The sequence below is a fragment of the Talaromyces marneffei genome, chromosome 1 (genome assembly GCF_009556855.1).
Source record: "Talaromyces marneffei chromosome 1, complete sequence".
In the NCBI taxonomy this organism is placed as follows: Eukaryota; Fungi; Ascomycota; class Eurotiomycetes; order Eurotiales; family Trichocomaceae; genus Talaromyces; species Talaromyces marneffei.
This window is the reverse complement of record NC_072348.1, coordinates 354,031-371,726: the sequence shown is the minus strand read 5'-3', so window position 1 is coordinate 371,726 and position 17,696 is coordinate 354,031. Positions and strand designations below refer to the sequence as shown.

Here is a 17,696-nt window from a genome sequence, read left to right as displayed (position 1 = left end):
CCCTATTCCCCCGTTGCCAGCAGCTTTTGTTTAAGCTCCTCATCCTGCGAAAACTTCAGATAATTGTCTCAGGATGCTCTTAGTGAATGCTTCTACGAATTTCAACGCCCAGAGATCAGTTGAGTCTCATGGTGCTGAACCAGCTGATTTTGGGAAAAACCGATGGGTCGTGTTTTAAGACTGTTGTCTGGGATGTTCAAGTTCATGCTGCTTCTTCCCATCATCCTTGTTCTTCATCTCATATATATCGCTTTCAATGGGACAGGACTACAAGTATTACATCAATATAGCACCGGCCTACTAGATTGACCTCACAATTCTGTATTAAAGCTCAGATACAGGCTAGCTGCACAAGCAGAATCACAAATATCAATAGCAAAACACAAACACCAAAGAAACCAGCTCCCCAAAACATACACCATGACCGATAATCCCTGCGATCATACCATAGCTCACGCATTGTGCTTGGCTCGCGCGAATCCAGATACATCTTTAGCCGGCGAAGCCGAGGCTCGAAATAGGGGAATCGCACAAAGGACTCTGTATCAGCAAAGCTGTTTTCCATTACGGAAGTAATCATGAATCTGAGATCCTCTGGATAATTCGGTGCGAGGTCGAAGATTTGTTGCATTGAGGTTGATGTTACTGTATGTTGGTCCCATCGCTTAGCGATTCTCTTGACTGCTCTAAATGGGTTGGCGATATCGAACGCTACTTGTATGCTCGGTGGAAGCGAACAGCGGTAAAAGCTCTCCGACAGAATGTCTTTGGTTGGATATCGAACGGGATCGATGTCCATTATTTTCGTTGGGTTAGTAGGAACCTCTTTTTCCAAATAAGGCTTTAACCGATGGATAGGACGACCGTTGAATGTCATACTATTGTACCATAGTATTTGGTCGTCCTCTCCAGCGGTGATAGATTGTCTTAGACGCTGGATGTTTCTGGATGATGTTGGTCGAAACAGAAGACCGTAAGTCCGAGACAGTTCTAGGTATGTTGATTTATGATAGTCGCGCTTGGCTCTTCAATGACCTTAGATTTGTAGATATTGACTGTGTCATTTCAACGATTCAGTACTTACTTATGTAAATCAATACCGTTATAGAAAAAGGTGGGATGAGCAAAGACTCTGATAGAGTTCCTATTTGCATAAATCTTTAGATGCTCGTCCAAACAATCAGTCCATTCTATATTTAGTCGTCCAAATCTCTGTAGATAGGGAATTGTGAATATCTCAGGATGAAACGTTGAGTCAGTATTCTCTTCTAGTGGTAGCTCTGGATACCTTTCGATTCCGATGGTGTCCTCTTCAGAAATCCTCACACGGTCAAATACCTCGCGGATCGACTCGGATTTGTACCGTAAGTAGAAAAGTTCGCATAGAGGTTCTCTGATTTCTCGAAACTTCCTCGTAAAATCTAGAGCCGTTAAGCAATCATACAATAGCTCAAACTGTTTACGGTAAGTGTCAACATCACTGACACCTGGCTGATCTAGGATTTGACGTGCGTAGCATAGATGAAGAAGCGTTTCCAATGACAATGACGAGGCGAGGTGACCACCCTTCAGTTTACGTGCTGTAAGAGCTAGCACACGCACAACTGTGAGAGCATCAAATAATCTTTCTTTTATTACTTTGTCTGCTCCACAAGTATTGATGATATATATCTGCCTGCATGCAATCCTCGTCGTCTCTGTCACGCCATCCGATGAGACGGTATATCTCTTGAAATCTGCTAAAAGCCGACGTGTAGGCCTGAACAGCAGCCTCCTTTTCCAACTGGGTGGGTTCATCAATATCTTTCCAAAAGCCTGCCAAGTAATAGCGTAAGTATCATACACGATCTTTGTTTCTGTCAGAGCGACGGTTGAGTGAACACACACCTTCGTACTTCTGCGTAAATTGCTTGTTCTCCATCTCAATTTCGTCGACAGGCATCAGCTCAACTTTTGCCCAGTCCGGGATCTTTTCCGGCCGACCCTTGCTGATTTGCTCGTTGAGTGTGTTTACGATCGCATCTTTAGCCTTTAGTTCTTCTCGAGATTTATCAGGATGAGAGCTGCTATGTTCTGAGCGGATGATACTACAGAGATCCAGGACTGATGCTGTCAGCTCGCGTAGGGACTTGACTGCGTCTTGGTCGGGTATCATTGTGTTCTCGTTGTAGGTAGACATTTGATCGGTCAGTTTTCCTTGTGTAGAAGTAGATATATAATTAAAGGTGGTCCAAATTTATCATGTTTTGCAGGATTCCAAGAAAGCAAGTCAAAAAGAAGTTAATGTAACGGCACTGCCCCAACAACAACACCAACATGCATGTTTGTGATCAGACTGCATATACTATCTTCTTTATCTAGACATTGCGGGGTCACGGGACTATTCCAAGGCTCTATTCCTTTCTTTCGTTCTCTTTTTTTCATTTTTTTATTTTTATTTTTTCTTGAAGTGTATAAGCAGTCAGCATCCACGAGGTCAGCAGTAAGCTGCAGCGACAGCAATACGTTAGCCAATAGTTAGCTATTACGACTACCGCGCTACGGGCCCAAATGTCAATACGATTAGCGTATGCGGTAGGTAAGTACGGATGCGTGAAAGCTAAGGAAGATAGAGAGACGGATACTGACTACTATCAACGGATGGACAAGTTGCACTGGGCGTAAAAGAGGTGGCATTTGGGAATGCTTGAGACTGTGTAGCTTACCATTAGGTATCCATCGTACCACGAACCCGTAGCCATCCTGCTAGAATTTTTTGGCGTTAAATGTTAATGTTAATTTGGTCAACTTCCATGGCTTCGGTAGTTAACTATTTTTTCTTTCAGGCTGCTTACAAATTACTCCTCCCTCAAATTCTAACAAAGCTGTGCAGGTATGTTTCTATTTAAGGTCATTTCTCATACATACGCAGTAAATAAGTTCCTAAATGAGAGTACGTGATAGGCTGTGTCCTTAAGGCTGAGGCCCACCAGCTAACTACACAAGCGGCGCCCACCGCGTCTCCGCCTTCAACTTATTTTTCTTCGCATCTGTTTGGTTTGGTTTACATCGCAACCGCCTTCAACCTATCCCCACTTACTTAATTGGATTGTGATACCCAAGCTAGGAATCTAGTGGACTGAAGGTGAAGCCGAAGTAATTGAGTCTCTGTCTCAACTGTCCCCCCACAGATCGCAACGGCACTGAGCAAAGAGCAAAACACGGAATCATAATAGCAATCATGGCCGATCCCAATTCTGGCTTCGTTCTCGATACACCAACAACCCTATCCATTGGATTCGCGCTCTCTTTTATGCCAATTGCATTTGGCCTGGGCACATATTTGATCCCCCCAAATCAGCCCCGGAACCGCGCGCTATTCATGTGGCACGCTTACGACGCGCTCACCCATCTCTTCATCGAAGGCTCCTTTCTATACGAGTGCTTTTTCAGCTACATCGACATCATCGAGACTACCCATACTCTTCTGAGCAAAGACCGTCCTTATTACTTCCTCGGTCGCAAGGATCGTGTATACGGCGCCAAATTCGGTACGGGACCCAGCGCGCGCCTATGGCAGGAATACGCCAAAGCCGATCATCGCTGGGCTGTGGCCGATACGACCGTCATCTCCCTTGAGCTTCTCACTGTGTTCCTGGCCGGCCCCGCTGCAATTTACATCTGCTACTTGCTCTACAAAATCGCCAGCAACAGAAACTCTTCCAAAACCGATGCCCAGCGACTCGGTGCCGCCAAGGGAAAACTGTGGCTCGTCGCTTCCGCTGTCGCAACCGGAGAACTTTACGGTGGTTTCATGACTTTTGCGCCCGAGTGGTTGAGTGCGAACTCCCAATTGGATGGAAGTAATCCCGTGTTTTTGTGGTTGTATCTTGTCTTTTTCAATATGTTGTGGGTGTTTATTCCGTTTTGGGTGTTGGTTGAGGCATACAAGGAGCTTAAAGCTGCGTTTGTCAATGCCGAAGTTTTGTCTATGCCATCCGACAAGAAGCAAACATAGTCTATCTCGTCGCCATTTGCACATATCAATCGGCCAGAGGTCGACACTTGATGTGACTCCAGCCGACAGTCTGCCTGTCTTCAGTAGTATATACATCTCCAAGTTCGTCGGTCAAATAACTGTCAGGAAGTGCCACTCGCCGTGCTCCGTACTAGGATTGAAGTTACAGTCAGGAATATATGTGAAGTTACAGTGCAGTACAAATGCGTTTACATTGTTTACAGAGTTAGCAAAGAGGAAGATGTTCTGCTCCGCCACGGTGGCTCATCCCCGCCAAGGACGCCTTGACGCTCAGCCCTGTTCGACCTGGCCCACCCACTAAACTCATCCGGGACCAACCATTGCGGCGGGGTGGTGCCTGAGATGCTATATAATCACCAACTCCCTCCCCCGTCTGCATCGAGCCCTTGATATCTCTCAACGAACGATATCGCACAATTAGCTCCCATCTTTGGAGGCATTTCACTCACAGACACATCCAGAGCGCATTGAGATATGTCATACAATAGACCCCCACCTCGTAAGCAAGCCTTCTCAACTGCTCCAATTCCAACTGATACTGACATGAAAGTCGCAGAGCCTCCAGCTGGCTACCCTCCCTACCCTCAGCAGGGATACGGTCATCCTCCACCTGGTGCTCCTCCTCAGGGGGGATACTATCCACCTCCACAACAGGGCCACTATCCTCCTCCCGGTGGTCCTCCTCCCGGCCAATACGGCGGCTATCCTCCAGGACCTCCTCCTCCTGCTCAAGGTTACCCGCCACACGGAGCATATCCCCCTCCACAACACGGGGCATACCCGCCACAACATGGAGGATACGGTCAACCACCACCACAAGGACCTCCCGCTCCATATGGCCATCCCCCTCCCCCTGGCCCGCATGGCACCCCTCCTGCTGCCCAGCCCGGATACGGCGCACCCCCACCCGGACCGCCGGCTCAGCCTTCATTCGGATATACTCCAGGTCAGACAGCACCAGGCGACTTCAAGCCCCAAGCAGACTCTTTACGCAAGGCAATGAAAGGATTCGGCACCGATGAAGCCACTTTGATTCGCGTTCTCGCTCCTCTAGACCCTCTACAAGTCGCCGCTCTCCGAGAAACGTACACCCGACACATCAATCGCGATTTGTACAAGGACGTCAAGAGCGAGACGGGCGGATACTTCGAACAGGGACTACTAGCCGTCATCGAAGGCCCATTAAACCACGACGCCGAACTCGTGCGCGAGGCCGTCAAGGGTCTAGGCACAAAGGAGTGGCTCCTCAACGACGTGCTACTGGGTCGCTCGAACGCGGACATTCGCGAAATCAAAAACGCCTACCAGCGCAAGTTCAACCGCAGTCTTGAGCGTGATGTTGAAGACGACCTGTCCGCCGAAACAAAGAACCTCTTCAAGCGCGTCATCTCAGCAACGCGCCACGAAGAGTCTACTCCGCTCAACCCAACCGCCATCGAGAGCGAAGTCAAGAGCATCCACGGCTCTACAGCGGGACGAATCGTGAACAACGTCGCCGAAGTGTGCGCCATTTTCGCGCAGAGCTCCGACAACGAATTACGGGCCATTTCCCACAAATTCCACGAACGCTACCACGTCGAGTTGGAGAAACACATCGCAAGCCAGTTCTCAGGCCATATGAAAGCCGCGCTGATCCACATGCTACGCACAGCCATCGATCCCGCGCATCGCGACGCTACCCTTTTGGAAGACGCCATGGCCGGTCCCGGAACCAAGGATTTCATGCTAGTCACTCGAATTGTGCGCCTGCACTGGAATAAGCAGCACCTCGACCAGGTCAAGAAGGCTTATCAACACCACTACCACCGCGATCTGCGGGAGCGCGTCAAGGGTGAAGTTAGCGGTGATTATGAGAAGTTGATGTTGGCTTTGTTGGGCTATTAATCTAATTTCTCTGCCAGTCTGTGTTTTTATATGCTGTCTGGATACCCTCCATTCTTAATCTATTTGTATATAGTAACTACCCTTTCTTCTTACTTGACCAACCAACTGTTTGAGAATGTCACGACTCTATCCGTTAATGGACTGATAGTTTTACGAGTGGTACAATGAAAAGTGATGACTCCTTATACCCCGCTAATTACATACATAGCTTTCTTAACAATGTAATGCATGCGAACCTGACCGACAGAACCTAGCTATGCAAAGGAAAATAAATAGAGACGGGAAGGAAACATATATGCACACAATCATACTTGATCATAATTCATTACTTCATATCTCTCATTTTCGTTTTTTCTCTCCCCCCCCCCCCCCCATTTCATGAATCGAGTGAATCAGACAACCTCCCTGACCATCGAACAATACGCCCCAGGAAACAGTCCCGTTCTTCCCGCATAATACCCCCAGTACCACTCATCGTTTATATTCTCTGCTTCCGTGATCTCCGCGCCACGAGGGAAGGATAGCTCATCCGTGCAGGACTCCTCGGCGAAATAAGACCAGTTTGCGCTGAGGATGAGGCCGTAACCGCCATCCGGTGGGATTGTGTTTGCAGTGCGACGATCAGGTGGAGATGTTGTTGGTGTTGGTGTTGGCGTAGCCGTTTGCGAGGATGGGGACGATGGTGAACCCGACTCTAGTGCGTTGACGTGAGAAGTACGCGCACGACCGGCCTTTTTGCGCTTTGTGTTGCCTTCTTTCCAGGACCAGTCTCCCGTGCCGAGTTCGGGCGAGGCGATGGACGCCGAAGATGATGAAGGGGGTTGGTTGTTGACCTGCTCGTCTTTGAGTGTGTAGCCGCCTACAATATCGCGAACAATGACTCGTCGCTGCCCTTTTTCATGGTCTTCGTATCCTACGACAATCATGCGATGGCCTTTTAGACAGCGACGCCAACCGCTGTGTCCGTTTTCTTTGCTGATTTTGCCGGATACCACTAGTTTCAGGTAGCAGTTTGTGCAGACGTCGTAGTCGCCTTCGTTGCATTGCAGACAGTGAAAGCGAGTGGACGATGGGGCGATGGGGTATTTACAAATATCGCACTCGGTTGAAAATGACAAAACTTGATATGTAGCCTGCCCCGCAGGCCCCTTTTGTATCGAGACCGGAGGAGTGATAGGTCCCAATGGAGTAACGTCGGTTGGAGATGTGGCCGGAGATTCGGATGATGTACGGCGAATGGGCAACAATGGATGATTGCAACAGCGCCCTTGATTCACACAACGCCGACAATAGCCCCATTCAGACTCATTACACTCGTCGCATTGCCAGAAACATCCATTCGCAACGGAGTGGCATACATCGCAGAACATCCCTTCCTGCAATCTGCTGGATGGATTGTCATCCGTCATTTGCTTCCCATCGGACGTAACCCGCGACGAGCCTTCCTTTGGCCGTCGATAACGCTGTGATTTCATAGTATGCGGTATTTCAACGGTTGATCGAAGAGCAGGGTGATGCGCTTTGTTAAAGTTCATCTCGCCAATGCTGCCCACGCCGTAGTAATGCAGACAGCCCTGGCCGACACGATAGCAACGTAAACATACATGATAATTCCCGTCTTTACACTTGAGACAGCGCTTGTGCAGCTCGTACTGAATGTCCGTCTTCCCGCATCGTTCACATGATATCGAAGGTTCAGCGTAGTGCGTTGAAGGAACTCTGTTTACGGTCTGCCTCCCGGGTCCAGATCTTGTCGCCGTACTACGACGACTCGATGACTGCACATTGCTAGTAGGAGACTGGGCATCACTTGTCGAAACTCCTGGTAGTGAGCTAGTTGAAGCTGAAAAAGTGCGCTCTGTCGGAATAGTAGCCCAAGGTCTGTTCGTTAAAGCAGAGGCTACCGCCTGTCTAGAGGCAACATTTTGCTGTGACGCAGTGACTCCTGCCCATACGTCAGAAGCACGCCCTTCTGGTTCAGTTGAGCGTCTCGTTACAGAAGCCGTTGATGATTCTCTGGTTCTCGGCCGCGATGGAGAAGCACGGGGTCTTTGGCTCGAAATGTCACTGGATGACCGCAACGCTGGTCTCAACGCAGTCTCAGATGTAGAAGCAGGAGCCACAGGCGTTGGCGACGTCCTACGTCGTCGAGTCTCATCAGAAGCCCTTCGGCGGTGATTATGTTGATCCGACGATACCCCTAGCAGATGTGGCCTTGACACAGGCGGATGCCGAGAGGTGGTTTCAGCCTGATTGGAATTCTGGGGTTGACTTTGCAATGTCTGCGACCGAGACCGGCGATGCTCTGGTGCTCTTGTCCTTTCCGTCTGATCGCTACTCCTCCGCGGTTGGCGTGATCGATCAGGATGCCTGCTGAGGAATATCTGCACAAGTCGATCGCTAAGCTCCTCCTCTTGACTTTGATCCAGACCACTTAAATCAATCCCATCCAACAAGCCTTCCTCCATTATCAAGCGAACGATTTCTTCTTGGGTATTGTCTTCGACATCCGATGCACTTAGCAAAGACCGTAAGCTCGACTGGTGCTCGATCCGTCTCGTGGGTTCATTATTGGTGGTGCCGGTGGCAGCTCCCGCCCGAGCACCATTCCTAGCTACATTGTGATGGTGATGATCCCGATTATCTGCACTTCTTTGCCGACGACCATCCGCCGAATGGCTCGCTGACGTTCTCCTCCTATGACCATTCGCACCCTCCGCGAGTAGTCGTCGATCATCCCCATCCGATTCAGCATCAGAACCACCTGGCGATACAAGTACTTGATCACCTGGTTTATATTTCTTCGCAATCACTTCTTTTTCCTCCGCCGTCCTATCACGCTCAGGGTTCGCTACCAAAACCATATCCAACAACGTCGTCACCGTCGCATTTGGCCTCGTTGCACGAACAGCAGCTCTACATGCTGGGCACGTGAATCGTGACGCCGATCCGGACGATCGCGGTCGAACCGCTTGCCACGAGAACCATTCTTTGAGACACGAGCCGCAAAACGTATGAAGGCAATCGAGAAGAGTCAATGGTTGATACAAAAGTTCGGTACAAATCTAATAACCAATTTATCGTATGTAATGTGTTAGCAAAAGAGCGGAATCAGAGTAGCTAACTACCCGTCTTCCCCGCCATATCGACACCGAAGACGATAAACAAAGAATTCTCCGAATCTCAAAGAGTACGTACCGAACACACTAGCTCTTTTTCTAAATCCCCGAGTCCAGGCTTGGGAGCACTGGGCTGTGTACCACTGGATGTGGCCATGCCTCAGAGATGCGAGTTGGATTTGATCTGCGGATGTTGAGACATGCGCGGAGGATAGATTGTCAGGCTGGTTATCGGTCTAGGTTTGACCCCAATATATCCACTGGCTGTAAGCTGCCTAACCGATTTCTGACTAGCTGTTGGCTGAAGCTATATTGATAATACCACTAGCTGAGTAGACTAGCCTAATAGCGGAATTTTAATGTACTAGTATCGCAAATCGCAACTAAAATACGAATTAAACGTAATTTACGTACTTTCATAGTGCACCTCAACTGTTTTGACACTGAGTGTAGTTTGTAATAATTGAGACGTATCATATACACATTTACTTGTTTAGCAAGGTTTCCACCTGACACTTCAATGGCAGGACTAGCCGACAGCAATGACTTGAATGATACAGTCAGGTCGAGCGACTCATGTGGAAATAGGGTTACGTAGTTGTCGGACCAAAAAGGCGGATCGATGCTCTTATCTGTCTCTGAGTCGATAAGAACCAAGCGAATAAAGAATGCAGTGACATCAGACTTGTTTTCTAGATGCACCCATAATGTGGTTGTTGATTCGGCCGAGGAATCTCGTTTGACGGTCGTCACGACATTCGCTCCAGACAAATTCTGTAAAGAAGAATAATCGGCGTATGTAGAAATAGGAGTATAAAACCAAGTTGATTCGTTCCAATTCAAAACATCATTTTGAGATGCAAGCCAGTATACATTCCGGCTCAGTACCTTATCGCTCTTTGGATCAGACGAAAGAATAAGACGCAAGAATGCCACGTCTTTGATCTTGCTGATTGCATGGGCAATATTGGCAATCTGTTGGGAGTGGTTCGGCATTGTATTTACTTTGAGCGTCTGATGATACAGACTTCTACCAGCTGTATCAATGAGATCAATAGCCACCCAACGGGAAGCACTTTCTCCTTTCCCAAGAAAGTTGAACCGGTTGATAATGTAGACCGTGCCATTGTCATAACTGAACGATATGTGTTCCGGGCGGGCTCCAACCTTGGATCCAAAATACGAGCCTGCAGGATTCAAATAATAATCAAAGAGTTGCCAGTGAAGATTTGGCCAGGCACTATTCATCATCCAGTAGATCCTATTAAGAAACCAAGTTAATCGCCGTATTGAAAATCCACTTAAAGACACGCGGACTTACACTCCAGTTGAGGGTCTGGAGGCATCCTGAAGGGATGTAAACCCTTCAAATTCGGCACGTGTCGCTTCGTAATCCATCATCTGAGCTTTGAGAAGGTAATCATCCAGGCTTTTCGGCGAACCATATCGATTCCACAAAGCGTTGTTATAAACGGATCGATCATAGAATGACGACACATCACTGGACATGTGAAACAACCCTTTAGTAGGCTGCGTCCACAAATCATTCAAATCGACGTCCGACAGGAAATTCTTCAGACTACGAATTTCTGGAGTACCAACACCCGGTCCTTCTTCTGACCCAAAACCAAATGCCGCTCCCACTTGATCTCCATACCAATAATTAGGCGGAACATAATCGTAAGGTCCATCCATTTTCATCCCTGAAGATCCTAGAATATCCGGAAACCCTAACTCTCCCGCCGATGCTATGACGGGATTCGGCCAATCCCAAGACTTTAAGGCGTTGACGTATATTGATGCAGCTCTGTCGTCAGGCCAATAGTCCGAGCCTACCAGAAATGCAAGAATACTAGGATGGGTCTGCATCATCGAAGCTTCATGTAGCATTGAGTAATTTGCAATCAGATAGTCATGATCCGTGAATCGAACATAGTCAGGAACATCTTCGTTGTACTAGAATCTGTTAGTCTCCGAAAACATGTTCAGGTTTGATTGTACCTCTTGAGGCTTACTGTCCATCCCTCCCACCAGTCACAGCACTCCCACCCAGACATGATCATGAGACCCATCTCGTCTGCTAGGTCGAAAAGCTCCGGATGCTCTTGCTTGCCTTCTAGCCGCACGGTGTTCATTCCCATATCAATCATCAGCTCAAACTTTTTTTTCACGTATTCTGTATCCCATCGCATAAACATATCTGGACTATAACCTCCTCCAAGAGGAAGAAACCGCAGTCCGTTGACGCTGAACGTACGGTCTCCATGGCTATTTAGTCCGGATTGGATGTAGCGGATGCCGACACGACGAGGCTCGGCGATATCTGATAATTCATTATTCACCAGGGCCATTACTGTGATGTTATACAGAGGCTGGTCACCCCAAAGCCATGGCCACCAGATTTGCGGATCACGGATCTGTCCAGTCATAGATACAGTCTTTTCCTCGTGCGCTGCGAGTGTGAAAGTTTGGGTGAGAGCTAATTGTTGGCTTCCGAGTGTGATTTTGCCGGCAAGTGTTCCGTCAATAGTACGGCTCTCAAGATTAGTTGCATTGACCCTGATAGTAATCCTTGTCGATGTCTTCCCTGGCGTCCAGTCATGTATAAAACGTATCGGTGCAAGGGAAACAGGCCCAGTCTGGGAGATCTCAACATCACGCCACACTCCAGTTCCATTATCAGGGGGATATGGATTCCAATCGACGAACCCCATTGCCGAATCGAGCAGGTAGCTTGTCTCATAAGCTTGAATGAGAATGGCGTTAACTCCTGGTTGTAGAAAGTCCGAGACCTCATATTTATGACCACCATAAGAGCCCTGTTGGAATTCCTTGTCCGCTAGCTTTCTCCCATTGAGCCAAATATCGGCCTTTGATGTTATTCCATGGGTAATAAGGAAATAGTGTTCTTCTACCGAGGGGTTGACCGTGAACTCTTCACGGTAGAGCCATGGAGCGCCGAAAACCGAACGATCGACGATCTTGTTGAGGTTGTCGGAGAACCACAAGTTGCTATCGCTGTATACGCCAGTCTCAATAAGCCCAGCCATTACTGTTGCACGAGAGCTGACTCGAGACCAATTCGCCACATTGGCGCCAGGTTGTGAAAGTTCTGCGAGGTTGCTCGGGGCATGAAGCACTGATTGCAAATTCCAGCCTGGAATTTTGGCCGTGTTGCCTGCGGAATATACTATCGCTGAAGGTGGACTTGCAGCATGGCCAACGGCGAGAATGGCCCCAATGGTGGCCACTATCAATGCGATGCACCTCATTGTAATTCTGCTGTAGCAATTGACGGAAGGAATCCTACCGATGTTATATATACATCAAAACATGAAGCCAGAAGATGCAAAGTACTTAACTAAGAATTAACTGAGAAGACAAGAGGAGAGAGGTGACATCCTTGAAGGGCGCTAGCAACTATGTGATGCTACTCAAATGGCAGGAGCGCTTGATAGAAAGGCAGGTACCAGGGGGGTCTACTTGGCAACCGTGATCAATTCATGTTTCTTTGCTTCTCATTGGCTGATTCCAGATAGCTATGATTAATTCGCGTATTATTACCACATAATACCGACTAGCAGAGTTGTTCATGAAGACGATTTGCCCTTTTAGGAAAGTAGTAGTGGAAGGGTAGCGGAATAAGAATACGAAAGATGACCATGCATTCTAGTGAGATGCGCTATCGCCATCTCCTTTAACTTAATCCGTAGTACAGGCATCTTAATTAAAAAGATTTGCACATGGTGTGTTCTTGCAACGTGTGAACTTATCCACCAGGATCGTCCAGGAACACCGATACCATGGCAATACGCGATAAGATAAGCTTAACGTCGAGCGGGCCTTGCCATATCTGGAATATAGTGGGTCTTTATCAGCCTCCAGCCCTCTTCCCCTCATTCTTATCGCCGTTTGATTACTGCTGGCCTTGTTGTTGCTACGATATCTGCAAGACCGCTCACTCAGCATCCAATACAATAAATACTATTTAATAAATCGTCAACAAAATCCGTTCGCTTCTCAAGATGCCAGTCAGCCATGTTGTCATGTTCAAGTTCAGGGATGACGCAACACCTAAAGAAATCCAACCGGTAAGCTACCGGGAAATGTAATACGTCATTAGCAGTCAGTCTGTTGACGAATAATCATCAGATTGTCCAGCAGATGCTCGATCTGAAAAACGAGTGCCTACACCCAGGAACCTCCAGGCCATATATCATCTCCTCAAAAGGAGGACGCGAAAATTCAATCGAAGGCTCACAGGTATGTCTGGCATTTCAAGGATTATTCCACTATGGTATAGACTGCGCGCTTATATCCAAGCCGGTATCAGAATGGCTTGACGCATATCTTCATAATCGAATTCAACAATTGCGAAGACCGAGACTATTATGTCAGGTCGGATCCTGCACATCTCTTGTTTCTTCAGGCCGCGAGGAGTTTTATTGATAAGGTGCAGGTTGTGGATTTTGCAGCTGGGGTATGGTGATGTGTTTGCTGTTAGTGGTATGGACTGCTGCGTAGACTCGCTGGGCGGTAACGTGATGAACATATATTATGATCTCTAATTTTCTATATAAATTCACAAATAATTTGAATCATATAATTTATTCTTGATTTGAGTGTTGTTCGGATCATGTGAGATTCTCCAAACCGTTCCCATGGATCACCAGAGAATGTTCTTGACATAACCACCGCCACTACCACAACAACATTGACGGAAAACGTCACCATTTACACGATATCGTCATATTGACTTGATTGGTCTCTCTCATTCTTTATGAATCATAACCTTGCGAGAAAATTCGCTGTGTTTGTTGCGTGTAGTCGCGAGACGATGATGGTAGCATCTCGCCGTTTCCAGAACTGCCCGCACTAGCCCCGTTGGAGCTATATAAGCCCTCATCCAACCCAGCACTTATTGATCCATCAATCACCGGGAAAAAAGCATCAGAAGAATCAAAACGCTAGCTATCAAACAATTCTATTTTACAAACCAAGTCCCCATCTAAAACCAACATCATGATTCCCCGTAGTGCATACACTGTTCCTCAATCAGCCGCCTCTCGCCGGCTCTCCAACAGCTGGGGTACCCTAACTTCTCGCCGCTCAATGTCCCTCATGCCACGATTCTTCCCTCCATCGCCATTCTCTTCAAATAGGAGTAGACCAACCGGTGAATTCTCCTCTCTTTTCCGTCTCCTCGATGACTACACCGACCACGTCACTCGTCGCTTCGACGACGGCCCCTTCGCCGACTTGAGCCGCAACATGACGTCAACTTTTGCACCAAAGTTCGATATCAAAGAAACCGACGAAGCATATCAGCTAGACGGAGAAATACCTGGGATTGAGAAGGATGCAATTGAACTCGCGTTCCTTGATGAAAACACCCTGCAAATCAAGGGACGGACAGAACGCTCCTTTTCTTCAGACACTCCATCCAATGCTGCTGAGGATGGAGCTAATAAGACTGGCGCTGGCAGTGAATCTGCCGACTCAGCATCAATCAACCCCCCCGCTGAGACAACTACAACCAAGGGAGCCGAACCTACAAAGGCTGTTGCCCAAACTGAAACCTCAAGCCCAGCCACTACGGAAAACAGCGGCAACGGACGCTACTGGGCGACTGAGCGCTCCGTCGGAGAGTTCAGTCGCACTTTCTATTTCCCAGCCCCGGTCGACCAAGAGGCCGTCAAGGCTAGTTTGAAGAATGGTGTTTTGTCCATTACAGTTCCGAAGAAAGTAGTCGAGGAGCCTACTGCTCGCCGGATTAACATCGAATGAACGGCCAACTAAGGACATGGGTGGAAAGGAATCCGATCTGTGCACAACGACTGACATAATGGGTTCTAGAATTGTATTGCATTGGACTGGTGTTTTTGTTTTAGTCGACAAGGGTATCTTTTAGCGTGTCACTTTCTGTTTTATGGATAGCTTTCTAAACTTAATTGAATCACTAGGTTTATGATAAACTCATCTCCGTTCTACTCATGATCTGACTAATATAGCACAGGCTTCATAGCTTACCTCCACCAAACTTAAGTGTATAAAAGTTACATTTTGTCAATGTTGACTAGCACTGCGTGTTGGTAAACGGTAAAGACGGATTCGAAGCTCTGAATCAATTAAATATTACATTATCCTTTTTGCTGCTAAAATGCAACAACATTACCCCTCTATTGCGGTAAACAAGGTACCAATCTAAATCTATTCTAAAAATATGTACTTTTTGGTTTCATTTCTCATTCATTAACCACCAACTTGCCCATCAACTTGGTCATCTCCGGCTACCCACAAGCGCTATATTCCCGCAAATGGCCATTATGGCTACTGCTACTATCTCCACTCGAAGGCGCCGTATCATGCGAAGACAACGACGAACGACTCGTTGAACCAGGCCTCAAACTGCTTAGCGGGCTCAAATTTCTCGACAAGCTCGGAATCGCAGCTTTGCTGGCGTCGTACTCAAATGCAGCCTTGCGCGAGACCATTTCGTGTTTCATTTGGAATGGGATAAGTCTTTCTCGGAACCATGTTTCAATGGGACCGGCGTCTGCGTTGCGTCTTTGCCAGAGTTTAGTTGAGTCCTTGAAGGCGTGGGTGACATCTGATCGTCGTAGGGAGTCGTATATTTGGAAGCTTGTTTCGAGTGGGTAGTCGATGTGGTTGGATATGATGCGGGCGAGCAGGATTGTGTCGTCGATGGCATAGGCGGCGGATTCGTCGCGGGGGAGCATCTGTTTCGGTCAGTTAAACGGTACACAAGAGAAATGAAGTTGGAACACTCACGGCATGCGCAGCATCACCTAACAAGATGGCGCGGTTGGTATACCACTTCCCTCCAAGAGGAACCTGGTATATAGGATACATCATCCAGTCAACCTCCGGCGAGGTAGCAACTTCTCGGACAAAAGGAATCACAGAATCCTTGAAGCGACTGGAAATTTCCTTCCTCAAAGATTCATTAATCATATCCCGCTTCCATTTTTCCGTCTCAGTATGATCCTTGACGGATTCTTCACGGCATTCCACCATTGCAGAGGTGAAAATCTCTTGGTGCTGTTTCTCGTGAAATGTGATGAGTAGCGCTCCGTTTTTTGACAAGTTCATGGACGTATTTCGAAAATGCGGTTTTACATTTAGACTCGCCGTTTTCACTGTCCCTTGCACAAGTGAAAATCCAGTATATTGAGCATCACGGCCGGGGTCTATGAAATTCCTGCGGGTAGCGGACCAGACACCGTCGCAGCCCAGCAGCAAATGGCCGGTTGCTCGTGATCCGTCTTGGAAATGGACTTCAATCCGGTCTTCATCTTCTAGTTGGACCGCGTTGAGGAACTTTTTGCCAAACACCATCTTGATATTCCCTCTCTTCTCCGTCGCGGCTATCATTGCCAGCGACAGATTAATCCTCATGACTCGACGAGCCTTGTATCTTTTGCCCGTTTCTGCATCCCCATATCCAAGTCCATGTTTCCCACCAAAGTCCAGGGAAGATATCGGTTTTCCGGTTCGCGAGGAAAAGATTTCAACTGCATCAACGTCGACTCCCGACTCTGGGCCGTACTCTTCCAATTCATCCAAGATGCCCAAATGGTCGAAATGTCTCAGCGCAACGGGTGAAAGACTGAGAGCGCCTCCGGATGTTGATGGGATAGGGTGAAGCTCGAATATGGTAATGCGTAAATCGGGTATGAGGGGTGTCAGATAATGAGAAAATGCGAGAGCTGCAGAGAGGCCCGCAAGGCCAGAGCCAACTATTACGATATCTCGTAGCATTGTACAGTAATGACAGAAGTTATTTCTTTCGAGAGTTTAGTTAGTTGTCATAACCATGAAAATCATGAAAATGCCGAGTTCGGTGCACATGTGGTGGTTTCAAAAAAAAACAAAAAGAAAAAAAAAACCAAGATGGGCAATCCCAATGGGCTCTTTGAGCTGCCGAAGTCAAAGTTATATAAATAGTAAGGAAAATAGGGAGATATCCATTTCGATCGTGGACGTAATCGAGATGGATACCATTAACTTATAGCCATCGACAACAAGAACCGAAAAGTGCGCACACGACCAGTCACATTTTATTTCTCGAGGAGAACATGAGAATACGAGCTCTAGCTTCAAAAACGGAAAGCAATAAACTCACATTATATGGTCCGGATCAACCTAAAAGCCCCGGCCCACCCTTCCAGTGAGTAAGAGGCCCTTGGTTTTTGCCTCTACTCTGTACGGTAGTAGGTACACTTTAGGAAAGCAAAAAGCTTCTTCAGTTCGAAAAGATCAATCTCGATCTCTCGGCTATGAAATATATTTCCTTTGGAAAAACAACATATGGAAGTCTCTATTCCCACATCTTATAGTCCGAAGCCTAGCTTCCACCAATGGGACGACGGGGACTAGTGCCGAAAAACCTACGAAAATCAGCCGGGGCTCCAGTATCAGGAGATGCTTTTTGCCCAAAGCCGAGACTGGAGAAGCTTCGACATTTCGACACGATCCATGCCAAGTGCTCAATTCTCCTCGGGATCCCGTTGCTTCTCCAAAAAAGAAACCTTTCTGATTCGTCGAGTTCCCTGCAGACTGGCTTGTGGTTTCATGCTCGACGTCGTCTGAAGGGGGGGAAAAAAAATAAAGGATGATTTTTCTAGAAGTACATCCGTCCGCTTCGGTTCCGA

The 17,696-nt window shown here is 47.6% G+C and overlaps 7 protein-coding genes across 7 annotated transcripts; 4 read left to right on the top strand and 3 right to left on the bottom strand.

Annotated features, from left to right (window-relative positions):
- Positions 1-331: 331 nt before the first annotated feature.
- Positions 332-2,179, bottom strand: EYB26_000133 (uncharacterized protein; the record flags this gene model as incomplete). The annotated part of the gene is made up of 4 exons (XM_054259450.1): positions 332-1,025; positions 1,085-1,580; positions 1,639-1,815; positions 1,888-2,179. 4 exons carry the CDS (start codon positions 2,177-2,179, stop codon positions 332-334), a joined length of 1,659 nt encoding a protein of 552 aa, XP_054115425.1.
- Positions 2,180-3,220: 1,041 nt separating this feature from the next.
- On the top strand, positions 3,221-3,997 carry EYB26_000132 (uncharacterized protein; the record flags this gene model as incomplete). The annotated part of the gene is made up of 1 exon (XM_054259449.1): positions 3,221-3,997. The coding sequence occupies one exon, from the start codon at positions 3,221-3,223 to the stop codon at positions 3,995-3,997; it is 777 nt and encodes a 258-aa protein (XP_054115424.1).
- Positions 3,998-4,492: 495 nt separating this feature from the next.
- EYB26_000131 (uncharacterized protein) lies at positions 4,493-5,902 on the top strand (the record flags this gene model as incomplete). The annotated part of the gene is made up of 2 exons (XM_054259448.1): positions 4,493-4,517; positions 4,575-5,902. The coding sequence occupies 2 exons, from the start codon at positions 4,493-4,495 to the stop codon at positions 5,900-5,902; spliced, it is 1,353 nt and encodes a 450-aa protein (XP_054115423.1).
- Positions 5,903-6,294: 392 nt separating this feature from the next.
- EYB26_000130 (uncharacterized protein) lies at positions 6,295-12,293 on the bottom strand (the record flags this gene model as incomplete). Its single annotated transcript, XM_054259447.1, has 4 exons — positions 6,295-8,967; positions 9,436-10,282; positions 10,343-10,977; positions 11,037-12,293. The coding sequence occupies 4 exons, from the start codon at positions 12,291-12,293 to the stop codon at positions 6,295-6,297; spliced, it is 5,412 nt and encodes a 1,803-aa protein (XP_054115422.1).
- Positions 12,294-13,046: 753 nt separating this feature from the next.
- On the top strand, positions 13,047-13,510 carry EYB26_000129 (uncharacterized protein; the record flags this gene model as incomplete). The annotated part of the gene is made up of 3 exons (XM_054259446.1): positions 13,047-13,112; positions 13,174-13,284; positions 13,355-13,510. 3 exons carry the CDS (start codon positions 13,047-13,049, stop codon positions 13,508-13,510), a joined length of 333 nt encoding a protein of 110 aa, XP_054115421.1.
- Positions 13,511-14,043: 533 nt separating this feature from the next.
- Positions 14,044-14,808, top strand: EYB26_000128 (uncharacterized protein; the record flags this gene model as incomplete). The annotated part of the gene is made up of 1 exon (XM_054259445.1): positions 14,044-14,808. One exon carries the CDS (start codon positions 14,044-14,046, stop codon positions 14,806-14,808), a length of 765 nt encoding a protein of 254 aa, XP_054115420.1.
- Positions 14,809-15,311: 503 nt separating this feature from the next.
- EYB26_000127 (uncharacterized protein) lies at positions 15,312-16,803 on the bottom strand (the record flags this gene model as incomplete). The annotated part of the gene is made up of 2 exons (XM_054259444.1): positions 15,312-15,761; positions 15,814-16,803. 2 exons carry the CDS (start codon positions 16,801-16,803, stop codon positions 15,312-15,314), a joined length of 1,440 nt encoding a protein of 479 aa, XP_054115419.1.
- Positions 16,804-17,696: the final 893 nt, after the last annotated feature.